Here is a 14,208-nt window from a genome sequence, read left to right on the forward strand (position 1 = left end):
CCACACAAGCCGGCTTCACATATTTATAGTCTCTTAACAAGTAATTTAATTCCACTCCTTAATCTTTGCATGAATTTAAATACATGTACTCTCTGTAATCATTGCTAAACAAATTTATTAAATAAAAATGCATCACTTTTTTTTTCTCCAAATACTGTATTCACCTTTACAGTACACTACTTGTTTCTGTATGTATTAACCCATGTAGTGCAGCTATGGTCAAAGGGGCACCTCTGCCTGTGCAGAAAAATAAATTAGGAAATGATACATTTGCATTCAAAACTAAGAGAAATAACACACATCTAAGTCTTTGTACGTATTCTGGAAGGTTGCTGGGTGAGGGGAGTCATTTGGTCAGTACTCGCCTAGTTGTGCTTGTGTGGGTTGAGCTTCGGCTTTTGGTCCTGCCTCTCAACCATCAATCATGGTAATTACCTATGTGTAGTTACAGGATGAGAGATACGCTCGTGGTGTCCCATCTTCCCAGTACAGTACTGTCATATAACGCTTTGAAATTACTGATGGTTTTGGCCTCCACCATCTCATTAACGTGTTCCAACTGTCTACCACTCTGTTTTCGAAAGTGAATTTTCTTATATATACTGTACTTGTATAGGTGTGCATGTGTTCTTATATGGTGTACAGATTCCTGCCTATTAGGCTCTTATTATATCTACATTTGAAACTATGTATGGAGTCTGCTGCCACCACATCACTGCCTAGTGCATTCCATTTGTTAATTGCTGACACTATAAAAAGTTCTTTCTAATATCTTTATGGCTTATCTGGGTACTCAGTTTCCACCTGTGTTAAACTGTTTATCTAATAAATCAATTCCTGAGAATCTTGTATATGGTGATCATGTCTTACATAACTTCTTTCTTCCAGACATGAGGTTCAGTTCCTGTAGTCTCTCCTTGTAACCCATCAGCTCTGGTACCAGTCTGGTGGCATACCTTTGCACCTTCTATAATTTAGTTTTATGCTTGACTAGATATGGGCTCCTTGCTAGAGCAATACTTTTTTGGTGCAACATGTGCCCATTACAATGGGCATATGTGGAATAACTTTATTTACACAATTGGCAAAAACAGTCAACCACATCCAACAGTCACAATAGAGCTCATTTGGAACCTTGTATACCTCATGTCAGACCAATACTGGAATATGCAGTTCCAGCATGGATTCCATACCTAAACAAACAAACCGAAGTTAGAAAAAGTTCAAAGGTATGCCACCAGGCATACCATTCCAAAATACTCCAAGCATGTTCCCAAATTGAAGGGTATGAGCTACGAGGCAAGACTACTGGAACTAAACCTCATGACACTGGAAGACAGAAGTTAAAGGAAACATGACCACCACTTGTAAAATTTTCTGAGAAATTAACAGGGTAGATAAAGAAACTATTTAGCTTGGGTGGTAGTGAACAAGGGGGACACAGGTGGAAACTTGGTACCCAAATGAGCCACAGGGATGGTAGGTAACAAATCCTCCACAGCCAGATGCTTAACCCTCCACAGCCATACGCAGTTTCAAATGTAGATATGATAGACCCCAATAGGCTCAGGAACCTGTACACCAATTGACAGTTGAGAGGCAGAACCAAAAAGCCAAAGCTAAACTAGGTGAGTACAGTGAATATTGTATATAAGCCTATAGTGCATGCACATCTATTCTTGGCACAGCTCAAAGTCTCTTGTAAATTGCTGCTTTACCGCTATGTGTGGGGTAATGACTTCTAGAAATACTGTAGATTCAAACACCAGCATTGCTGGTGGTACACGATGACCTCGTATAATGTAAGCAATTAAAAAATAGAATATAGTGGGTCTATGTTAACTTCATGCAATCCATATAGATGCAGTACAACCATATTCAAATAACATATAAAAAATCTTGTGGCAACTAAAATCAACGTATGATAACCGCATTATCCTGGAGATCAACATATGATAAGAGTGGCACTTTAGGGGTTAATTTTATTTACAGTATTCATTAATCTTGTGTGAAACATTTTAAAATTGCATGGCATTTCCTAATTCTAATTGGTTTTAAAAGGATTTCGATAGACATGTACTCCACCAAGCTAAACATAATCAATCTGTCATTTAAAAGAAAAAAATTACATTTGGAGTTTTTCAAAAGCTGCAATCATGTCAGCTGCAGACTCCCAGTATTCTGGAGTAAAGATTTTTACTTATTTAAGTACAGCAATTAAGTTAAAAAATAAACAGCATAATTTTAAAAAGTTTATTTAACCATTTACTTATTATTGCAAACAAAACTACCAAATGAACCATCAGTAGAAACATTTTCCAAATTGAGATTAAATACTTGACTGATAAAACCATTGCACTGCCAATTCCACTAAATAATTCTGCAAATGTTATATTCCCTATTTATCAATAATTTTGATACTGTCTTGTAAAAGACTATCTTGAGTTTTCCAAAACTTTTGTTCCTAGTCACATTATCTTCACAAATTAAAGCTTAAAGAAACACATGAAATATTTAAAATATTTATCCATTTGGATACCAAATAAATAAGCAGTCACAACGTGTTTGTACCGAGATGCAAGAGTATCTAGGAAATATGGTTATCACCTCAACAAAATTATACAGAGACAAAAAAGGTCAGTATTCAAGAAAAGCTACAAGTAAAAAGGAAACAACCAAACATGAAATGGCAAAACATTAAGCTTGAGCATATCAACATTACAAAATGAGAGAAAACTGCATACATACTTCAATAACTGAAAGTTTAACAAATTATAGACTGTATAAAAATATCAGTCTGTAGTGGTCACTAAATTATTACACAAATGAATCGTGCCATTCTTACCATCAACTTTTTAGTATTTTGAGATTTTCTAAGAGGTTCCGAAGATGAGACAAAACTACTAAACATTCCTGGATATGATATTCACTACACTATCTTCCACCTCATTAGTTTCAATAAAGGCCATCTATTTTAATCAGTTGCAATTATTCAACAATCTACTTTTACTCAAGGCTACATCAAAATATAAAAAATATAATCTCTTAAAACAAATTTTTCTTTGCACAGCCTCTCTCTTTCTATAGAATTAAGTAGCTTATTTATCATATACTGTATATATATTATAAAGATCTAACAACAAACGCAATACATGTCTCAAAGAGCATATTTTCTAGTAACCGAGGACACTGTACAGCGCAGTTTGGTACTACCATAATACTGTATTACAACAGGTGTAACATTTAAAGATGTTTACACTTACACGACAACTGTTTACAAGTCCGAGAGCCTCTAAGCAGGCTCAACAAAGTCTACATTTTATCTTCATTACTCAAATATCTAAATACTGTACAGTATAAAAAAAAACCTTGATATAAAACTATAAGCTATATATTAAATGCATGGAATGTTAAAATATGATACCTTTGACCTCATAGAAACATTGATTTATATAATTTAAGCCTGTTTGTATTTACCATACTAATTTCAATAAAGTACGGAAGAGAATTTAGGCTCCCCATTTTATGCTAGGATGCATTCAACACTATGCATAAATTTTCAATATTTAGAATTCAAAGCATTTTATGGGTTAAAATAAGATTTTGCTTACAAAAAATTTGAAGAATTTGTTAATTACCATCAGACTACTTTTTAAAGTTCACTAATAACAGAACATCACCAAAATACTGTAATTAAATTGACATGAAAGTTTTTTCTATATAATTTTTAAGGTTTATTAACACTAGCAAACAATATAATTCAATCTACATACCTTTCTAAGCCTATCTGCATACCTTGAGAGGGCTCAGGAGTTCTACTCCCCGAGCCCAGCCTGGGACCAGGCTCAACACTGTATTATGAGCACATTCTAATATCTACGAAATGATTTTAGGTTAAAACCGGGGTTGGTGTGGTAGGTACTCGCTCACCTGCTCGGGCCAGATTTTTTTATTTTATAAATCTCGGGCTGGTTTAGATTTTCATTTTTGTTAAGGCCAACTTACAGTATTTCTATTAAAATTTAAACAGGCTTTTATTTATTTATTTATTCAAGAGATAAAACCCATTTTTTTTTTACAAACTCTGGTTGAAAGTGAATAATATTTCTCCTTTTAAAGCAAATTACAGATTCTTCATGTATATGAATTACATCATGCCAGTAATTATACAAAGAAGGCACCAAACTGGGAGGCTATGTAGCATCATCAAATGTGCGGAATAATCAGAGGGCGCTAACAAACGATATCAAAAGTATCCGGTTCACCAAGAATTCTATCGAGGGACAAGTGATCGCGAGGCACGGTCGGAAAACAAGATACACGCTCGTCCTGGAAGTCGGTACCCTCAAGGATATGCACGACTGTAAAAGGGACAATGCAATTTGGACAATAAGGAGCAAGGCGGCGCTCCATTAAGTGACCGTGAGTTAAGCGTGTATGGCCAATATGCAACCTTGCAAGAGCCGTTTCTCACTGCTGGTTACAGTGGTAGGGGGAAGGCCACGGGGACACTAAGCTTAAGAGTATGCAGTGTGTTACCAACAACCCTGTCAACAGGCAAGGATGGAGGAATGAATAACTGGGTAAAAGTTGGAATAAGGAATACTTTTACGGAAGATGGGACAAGAGTGGATAGCGACTCGAGCGGCAGCATCCTGCACGCTCATTTATAAAAACACCAAAATGGCTGGGAACCCAGCAAAACTCAACTGTCTTAAATCTGCTGGAGATAAACAGCCAATGTTGAATTTCATCTACCATAGGATATAATGGATTTAATGATTCCAGAACCATGAGGGCACTGCAAGTCAACTACAACAAGAGGATGTTGACAGCAAGAAAGCAATTGACGAAGAGCATACAAAATAGCATAACATTCTGCCATGAAGATGCTAGTCTCCAGGGCAGGTGTTGCATGTAGGTGTGGTCAGGAAATATAATGGCGTAGCCTACACCCTTGGCAGTCTTAGACCCATCTGAAGATTTCATTAGAGCAGGAATGTGAAGAAAAGTGTGCAAGGAAAAGGCATTTCAGAACTATAGGAGGGGTAGAAGCCTTTACCATGTGGGTCAAGGTTTTACAAAACTTGGGAAGTGGGACCCTCAATGGGGACATGTATGAAACGACAAAAGAAGAAATATTGGTAACATGAACCGGGAGAGAATCTTGAGAGAGACAACCGTGTGGAAAAAAAGGCGGCGGTGAAAGGGAACAGGGCCCCACATGAAGGGCAACGGCCAAAGCATGACATAAGCAAGAGTGAGGATGACAAAAAATAGTTCACAAAACTAATGTAAAAAAATCACATTTGGCAATTTGAGCACAAGAGTTAAGTGCTGATAGCAATTGGAGCTGTTTAAGGGTTAACCACCATAACTGGATAGTAAGTACTGTACCTTTAAATTTTGAATTTATAGCATTAATGTAGAGCATTTAGCCAAGTTGTGAGAATTTAAGATAATACTCATTTATTGCTATAGTACTTGATGGTAATTAGTCATGTGCTTTTTTTGTTAGATGTCATATTTGCATTTTTTTAACTTTTTGGATAAGCAAGAAATGTGTCCATTTAACAATATTTGACATTTATTCATTAGATTGACCCATGACAAGGACCTGGCTCATGTTAAAGAAGAATTTGGTGATGACGTTCTTCTTCATTCTATCTTCAGTGGTTCAAAGGCTATGGAGTGGATACAACCAGAGACAAAGAAATGGACGGAGGTACAAGTGTAATCCAGTCCAGCACCACAATGTGTTAGTGCATATTCTCTCAACCCTTTTTCTTATTTACATGGGGCAGGAAGACACAAAATGGGAAAGGAGGGGAAAAGTATTGTATGAATTGAGTAAATAATATTTGAAGCAAAACTCCCAATATTATTTACTTTTATACCATTTCTCACATCTACTCTATTTCAGAAGTAACAAATACAATGTTTGGATAACACAGTCTCTAATAATAAAGATACACATTCCAAAAAAGTAATGAAGCTCCTACATTTATATATATTTTAGAAGATCCAACAACAGTTAACTCTCACACATGACTCAAGTTGAAACATCATTATACTATGTTATTTTTGGCCCTACAGTTCTATAGATGTCTGATTATGAGCTTTTTGGAGCTATCGCACTTAATAGGAAAGCTCATTTAATTTAAACCTCCTTACCTATCAGTAGCTATCGACAAAATGGAAATTTATTGGAAGCAGTAATGTGTCCCACATAGGTAAGATCAATATCCACCAAGATAAGAGGATATTTGGGTGAGAAACTATTATATTTTCTTGCACCAAGCATCATACTGTGCTCAAAAATTTTCAGTTCTTCTAATATTACAGTATTTACATTTCATCTTGTGTGATGACAAACTGATAAATGGCAGCTTGCTAAATCCTAACTATGGACGTGGTAGGGGCAAGACGAAGACCTGTCTATCAAGAATTCGAGTACCTTTGGTTAGTGCTAATCAGCTATACAGAGGGTGTCAACAAAGTTGATACGCGAATTTATAAAATTAAGAAACTTGAGGATACTCTGATAATGAGTGGCAACAGTGCATGATAAATGTGCATCACATTTTGTGTGACTCCTGGTGACTGGTGCCCCCAGCCAAATTTATGCTCCTTTTTTTGTATCTAATGCCATCTTTCATCAAAATCAGGAACCTTTGAGGAATCGGTCGCTTCGAAGACCCCCATACACACACACACATTCCTTTTTACTCATCTATAGACTATTTAAGTAGCAGTAAATGATTGTGCAAGGTGACAAATTCTATCAAACTAAAACTTCTTCACTCAAAGTTACAAGAATAAACTTATCAAATGATATGAGTGTAGTCAACAAATGATTGCAGGTCATCCAATATGTAAACTTTAAGTGATCAAAAATGTATAGTACTCTACAATATGATGAATCAAGTTTCCATCGCCTCTCTTGTCCCATCTTTGAATAGCATCTTTCTTGCATTATTTCCCTTATACAATTATTCAAGAGTACTGTAATAAATTATATATATTAGTTCTTCGCTTATTTAGATTTACAAGAATTTTATCTTAGTACTGTATCTGCACTGTAAAAAAAAAATACAGTATATATATCTTAGGGGCCTGACAGCCGATTGGACAGCACTCTGAATTCGTAGTCCTGAGGTTCTGGGTTCGATCCCCAGTGGAGGCGGAAACACGGGCAGTGTTTCTTTCACTCTGGTGCCCCTGTTCACCTAGCAGTAAATAGGTACCTGGGAGTTAGACAGCTGCTACTGGCTGCTTCCTGGGGGTGTGTAACAAAAGGGAACGATAAGCCCCGAAATCATCTCAAGATAACCTCAAGATAATCTTCAAAGCAAATTCTGAATTACAAAAAGCAAGCCAATAACCATCTTGTGAGTCCGTGCATGTATTTAAGGTGTTTATTTTTTTTAACTACAAGCCATAATAAAGAAAATAAAAAGTGTTTAATGTAATTTAACACCAATTTCTGGGTAAGCCCCAGAAATTGGTGGCAGAAAAAGTAAGGTGTTCATAGTGCCACCGCTCCCCATGCCTCTCTGAGGAGGTCCAGGTTCTGGCTCATGGGGCCCCAGTAGGCCAATAAGAACTCCATGACTGATGACACCTAATAGTATGGCATTGAATCAGTGTTATAATAGCTACAGGGAGCCTGAAGGGGTTACCCCCCCCCCTTCCCCCAGAAAAAAACATGTACCGTACAAAGATAGATATTTCTCAAGTGTATATTTTCAGAATAGTTCCTTCCAAATGAAAACGGAACATAATACAGCAAGAAGCTTTCAACAAATATTCAACATAAATGTACAGCTATCAATATTACATACAGAATGTTATATTATCTGCACTACTAGTAATGAGCTAAAGATGATACATTTTCAATGGTCATGACCCATCTCTTCAAGGTATGCAATAGCCATCATAAGACCTACACCACTCAGGAGGGCCACTACCTCAAACACAGACTGCCAGAACCGAGTGTTTTCAAGCAGCTCTGGGATGACAGATACAGTTGCAATGTAAATGAAGCCTCCAGCAGTAAATGGCAGGATCCATGCTGTGGCAGATTCATCTGTCAAAGAAAAAAAAATTTAAGTTAGGGACTAAAATGAAATACAGTGCAGCTTTGATTCAGCGAACTGTAATCGCCTAGTTTTTGTACTCGCTTAGTTGTGCTTGCGGGGGTTGAGCTCTGGCTCTTTGGTCCTGCCTCTCAACTGTCATTCAACTAGTGTACAGATTCCTAAGCCTGCTGAGCTCTATCATATCTACATTTGAAACTGTGTATGGTGTCAGCCTTCACCACATAACTGCCTAACGTATTCCATTCTTTTGATGTGTGCTTCAGGAGACAGGTTTGTCATGATATCAGCTAGATCTTTCTCTATCCGTTTCATGAAGGATTTTATCTCCCATTCAGTATCCTGTGTCTGGCTTCCTGTTTCCACCACCTAGTTTCATTACCTTACATTTACTTAGGTTGAACTTTAGTAGCATTTGTTGAACCATTCATTCAGTCTGTATAGGTCATCTTGTAGCCTCATACTATCTTCCTCTGTCTTAATCCTCCTCATAATTTTTGCATCGTCAGCAAACAATGAGAGGAACAAGTCTATTTCCTCTGGGAGATCATTTAAATATATCAAACAGTATTGGTCCAAGGACTGATCCCTGCGACCTTACCCCTCACAGTGACTCGCTGTCTTCTGTTGCTTAGGTACTCCTATACCTAATATAGGACCGACTAATATACCTATTCTGTACTAATATATATTATACTATGCAAACGAGGAGTCACAATAACGGTGCTGAAATATGTTGACCAAACCACACATTAGAAAGTGAAGGGACGACGACGTTTCGGTCCATCCTGGACCATTCACAATCGACTTGAGAATGGTCCAGGACGAACCAAAACGTCGTCGTCCCTTCACTTTCTAGTGTGGTTTGGTCAACATATATTATGCTACTGTATAATAGATTCCACGGATTAAGCGAGCACCACCTGCCGACACGCATGACTAGAAGCAAAGAACAGAGATACTGCCTCCCGCAGGATAGGCGCAAACAACTTCAATAGCGCAGCCGATGCCCACACCGCCGAAACTAGCACACCTGACCCCAGGATCAGCCCAAAGCGCCTCCACGTCATCCTCAAGCCAGTCCAAAGACAGCTTGAGAAGGGAAAAGAAATGCAAGACTGACGCCAATCGTGCCTCTATGAGGGGAGCGCCAGGTTCTGGCTCGTGGTCCCTGGTAGGCCTAAGAACTCCACTCGATTTGACTGATGCCAGGGTCTAATACATTCATATCAGCCCGGATAGCTCCGGTGAGCTGAAGGGGCTCTCTCCAGGAAAACATATACTGTACTGAACTGTGCTAAATAAATTAGCCCAGAAATATACTCTAAATCCTGTAGGTAAACATGATGCTTTTAGCACTTGAAATGCTGAAATGAAAAATACTGTACGGTGGTACCTCGAATAACGATCGCCTCAAATGGCGAACATTTTGGGTAACGACTGGCCCAATCGCCGACAATTCGTCTCATATGGTGACCGCTCATTTGAATAACAACGACACCACATGGTGGGGTCGTGCTGCTGCTTGCGCATTCTCCGACGCCTCTGACGATGCAAATAAATTATGTTCGTTTTTGTTTAAAGGCTAATGATGCTGGGATATAAAGGGGTGACTACTGAGATGTTGCAAAGCATTGACTTTTTTGTAGAAAAAAGAAATGAACTTTTTTGAAATACAACAAATGTCAAAAAGGTTCGTTCAGTGTTCGGCAGGTAGGCTGCTCCATTATTGAGACGTAAATGAAAAATACAAAACAAATGGAACACATTAGAAACAAAGAAAGATGGCTATAATGGAGCAGCCTACCCGACAAACAATGAACAAAACTTTATGGCATTTGTCCGTTTTTCAAATTGTTTCAACTGTTTGTTTTATTGTTCGTTTTTTTGTTTTTATTTAAGAAACATAGAGCAGCCCACCTGCCAAACACTGAACGAACCTTTTGCTATAAGACAAATGAAAAAAAAATATTGAACAAATTCGAAGAAAGAAAAATGTCATAAAGGTTTGTTCAATGTAAGGTAGGCTGCTCCATTATTTAAAACCGAATATCATATTGATGTTTTTCGGTGGTAGAACGGATTAATTTGATTTCCATTATTGTCAATGGGGACATTTGTTTTGTATGACGTCCGTTTCACATGACGATCACGGCGCCGGAACGGATTAAATTCGTTATTTGAGGTTCCACTGTACTAGTATAATAAAGGAAGCTTTACCTGCACCCTCAGCTAACAAGGAAATTATGGTTCCTGTTAAAGCTCCAACAGCTGTAAGCAACTGTAGCATCATGGCCTGAAATGGAAAATAATCAGGAATAAAACACAGTACAGTACTACACATATACAGTAGTACAGTACAGTACCATATTTAAGAGCACATTAGAAACCAGATTATATATATTATTTATATATTTATATATTATATATATATATTTATATATATATACTGTATACAATTTATTTATTTATAAATAAACTGCAGACAACAGAGGGACAGCGTGATAAGGCATCAGAGGGGGGAAATTTCTGATCATGTGTTACCCCCTGTTATTAATAATGTTCAATTCCAATTAAAATTATAAGATGCCAACAAGATACAGTATATGACAACTTAAGCAGGTGATGACTTAATCCATGATTTGTAGCATATTTGTGTTAAAAATATTAGTGAAATAAACATTCAATGCAGAGGAAAAGATTTAGCAGGTGAATTAATTGTTTGGTTACACTAGTACTCGACAAATAATCACCTTTTTTCGGGTACATCCAGACTGCAGAAGGATAGCAAAGTCTCCAATTTCATGAGGTATTTCATGAAGAAAGATAGTAACTGTAGTTACTACCCCAATGCTCTTGCCAGCCAGAAATGAGGCCCCAATGGCAAGACCATCTGTCAAGTTGTGGGCAAAATCAGCTGCAAGATTGAGGTATCCTGCAACCTTAATCTCCCCTGCAAAAGAATAAGTAATTTCATAATCTAACAAAGTACTGTAATCCTAATCAAATGTACCCTTGCATACACTGCACTTTAAATACATTTACAAATACAACAGATCATTCAACCTTTGATTTCAGATCTGGTGTACTATATTTTTAAGATGAGTTATGTTTGATATGTGGGGAATACTACATGAAATAAACATTGTAGCTGTGAATATATTGGCATTTCTTACCATACAGGTTTGTCACTTATGCAAATAGCATCTTCTGCAGTACATGATCACTGTGCAGTCATGACTCACCTTTTCACCAAGTGACTTAACTGAACCAATTTAGTTCTTTCTAGATTAGACCTTAACACACTGAAATTTATTTGTATTAATAAAAACAGACCAGAGTTGAACAATTTTGGGCCTAGACAGCCAACAGCCGAGTGAACAGCGCTTCAGATTCGTAATCCTGAGGTTCCGGGTTCGAACCCCTTTGGAGGCGGAGACAAATGAGCAAAATGTTTCTTTTACCCTAATGCCACTGTTACCTAGCAGTAAATAGGTACCTGGGAGTCAGACAGCTGCTACAGGCTGCTTCCTGGGGATGTATAACAAAAAGGAGGCCTGGTCGAGAACCGCGCCACGGGGACGCTAATCCCCAAAATCATCTCAAGATAACCTCAAGACAGATGCCATTGTTTACACATTTTGCCTCCTGCAAGTATGTACCTTTTATCGTTTTGATCTTTGATATTTATACTACAGTTGTAATTTTTTTTAAATTGTCTTTTTTATATTTTTAGCAATTTTTTTTTGCTTTGTAATTTGTTCTTTTTAATGATTGAATATTTTTTCCAAAATAGTTTTACACAATGGAAAATAAATGAAGATACATTACACATCTTCTCTCTTTTACTACTGTTCCTCATAAGAATAAAATTAAAGACATCAGGATGTTCAACTTACTTAGGCCTAGTTTTATCTGTTAGGCAGCATTTGTACTGAGAAATAATAAACTTCTTAGGTTAGGTTAGTTTTATAATTATTTTTTTTTGTTTTTTTAGTCAAAACTAACAAAAAATATCGTGCATAAGAAAAATCATTCTTTTTTTTTTTTAACTGTAATAAGAAAATTGGACTTGTTAAAGTACCCTGGCCATTACGTACAACAATATACAGTATTGTACTGTATGTACGCACATGTGGCCATCATTTATGAACGTCTAAATCCTCCATTGTTGTTCTGGCAATATGAAGACATTACACGTATTTAACACAGGTATTGTTCTTCCATTCCTGGTAATCTCAAAAAATTAGTACTGTACCCAGTATTATGAACATCATTCCACACTAATATATATTTGCCTAGTTAATTGGTGTTGAAGGATGAAGTGGAAATATTAAAACTGGTATTTCTTTATCAATTATTTACCTGAATTTATCTGAGGGCCACTAACAAACTAGTGGCCTCGACGAGGACAGGAAGCTGGCGGCTTGTCTTAATACAAGATGATCACAACCTATTATTAAGTTTCCAACCAAGTCCCACCAACATCACTCATGCAGTCCATAAGGAGGAAACCTTCATAGAAATTGTATGTACAGTATCAAAAAGAAAAATTCCACCAAGTTCACATCTACCCTAAATGGTAACCTCACAAAGCAAATGCTTCAAGTTCATAATACAATATTGTGCGTACCTTCATTTTTTTTGGTCAAATGCTTAGAGTTTTTCTTTTTGTCATTCTTCTTTTCCTTGTCTCCATTTGATTTCTCTTCAGCGTTCTTCTTAGACTTTTCTTCCTGCAACACTGGAATGGCATGCGAGTGCGAGTGACCTCCCTTGAAAATCCGCACAAACTTCTCTACAACAAGGAATGCGATAATGCCACCCAACACAGCAAGCCCAATGCTCATGTCATGACCATGATCAGCCTCACCACTGCCCTCGTGGGTGTTAGAATGAGAATGAGAGTGAGAATGTGAGTGTGAGTGGTCACCACTGCCTGCTGCAGCCTTCGCCATAAGTGCATGAGGAATCAGGTGCAAAAATGCATCCCCGAGAAGGCCACCCGAGGCAAAGGCAAGAAGGATCTTAAGATAAGGCTCATGTTCCTTGCGGTTCGTCACAGGTATAAAGAAGAGAATTAGGTATGGAGCTATACTAATAAGTAGAGTTGCACAAATTGCCTCAACCCATATGCTGGATTTTGGTAATTTGACATTATGAGGGGCACCTCCCGTGGGGGTGGGAGGCTCTTGGTGGGCGTGTGGGTCGTGGTGGGCGTGTGGGTCGTGGTGGGCGTGTGGGTCCTGGTGGGCGTGTGGCTCGTGGTGGGCGTGTGGGTCATGGTGGGCGTGTGGCTCGTGGTGGGCGTGTGGGTCATGGTGGGCGTGAGGCTCTTCATCGTGGTACGGTTCATTCGCCTGTTTACTCCACTTAAAAGCAGGAGGTTCGTCATTTCCATGACTATGGCCATGGTGGTCGTGGCTGTGTCCGTGGCCGCACACCAGAGGAAGTGACATAAATATACATACTACTAATATCACAGGTATAACCACTCGAATCACAAATTGTTTCATGTTCCTTTTAGTCGTGAAGGCAATATTGTTGTTGTTGAGGGAGCAAGGACTGGACAATGCTGTATATACCCCACCAATATTGATGTGCCGATTCGTCTTCAGATTTTCCTGGACGGCAGGAGGAGACAAATCTGAGGTCACTGTTTACCTCTCATTTGATTAAAATTTTGTTTTTTAATTTTTCTAATCTATAATACTGTGATAGAAATGTAAAATATTTTCTTATAGTTGTATTTGATTATTATATTTAACTATAAAACTAATATATATTGATTATATAAAATATATATTGTTAAACGATGCCTTTCCTTTCTGCCTCCTAACTCCTCCTCCTCCTCCTGGCGCTAAGGAAACACAAGACGCTCCATGATGAGTCATACGTGGCACAGCGTCAACAATACCACATTCGAGTCTCCTTTTAAATATTGCAATATATCATTCGTTTACATTTGGTAACTATCTTAGTTAAATAAATACAAATTTTAAATTATAGTTATATATCAACAAGCATTACAAATATATAACAAAATAAGAAAAAATAAGCTTGCATGAAGTTAGTTTAGTTCATTTATTATGCACCCCATACCCATATT

The 14,208-nt window shown here is 37.6% G+C and overlaps 2 protein-coding genes across 2 annotated transcripts in view; both read right to left on the reverse strand.

Moving 5' to 3' along the window:
* LOC138349497 (uncharacterized) overlaps window positions 1–14,208 on the reverse strand; it is a 691,637-nt gene that overhangs the window by 333,124 nt on the left and 344,305 nt on the right. The window lies entirely within an intron of this gene.
* Catsup (Catecholamines up) lies at window positions 2,240–13,895 on the reverse strand. The gene is made up of 4 exons (XM_045739582.2): window positions 12,733–13,895; window positions 10,853–11,052; window positions 10,320–10,395; window positions 2,240–8,089 (listed from the first exon to the last, which is right to left on the reverse strand). Exons 1-4 carry the CDS (start codon window positions 13,613–13,615, stop codon window positions 7,896–7,898), a joined length of 1,353 nt encoding a protein of 450 aa, XP_045595538.1. The 5' UTR covers window positions 13,616–13,895; the 3' UTR covers window positions 2,240–7,895.

The sequence above is a fragment of the Procambarus clarkii genome, chromosome 25, assembly GCF_040958095.1.
Source record: "Procambarus clarkii isolate CNS0578487 chromosome 25, FALCON_Pclarkii_2.0, whole genome shotgun sequence".
Classification (NCBI taxonomy): domain Eukaryota; kingdom Metazoa; phylum Arthropoda; class Malacostraca; order Decapoda; family Cambaridae; genus Procambarus; species Procambarus clarkii.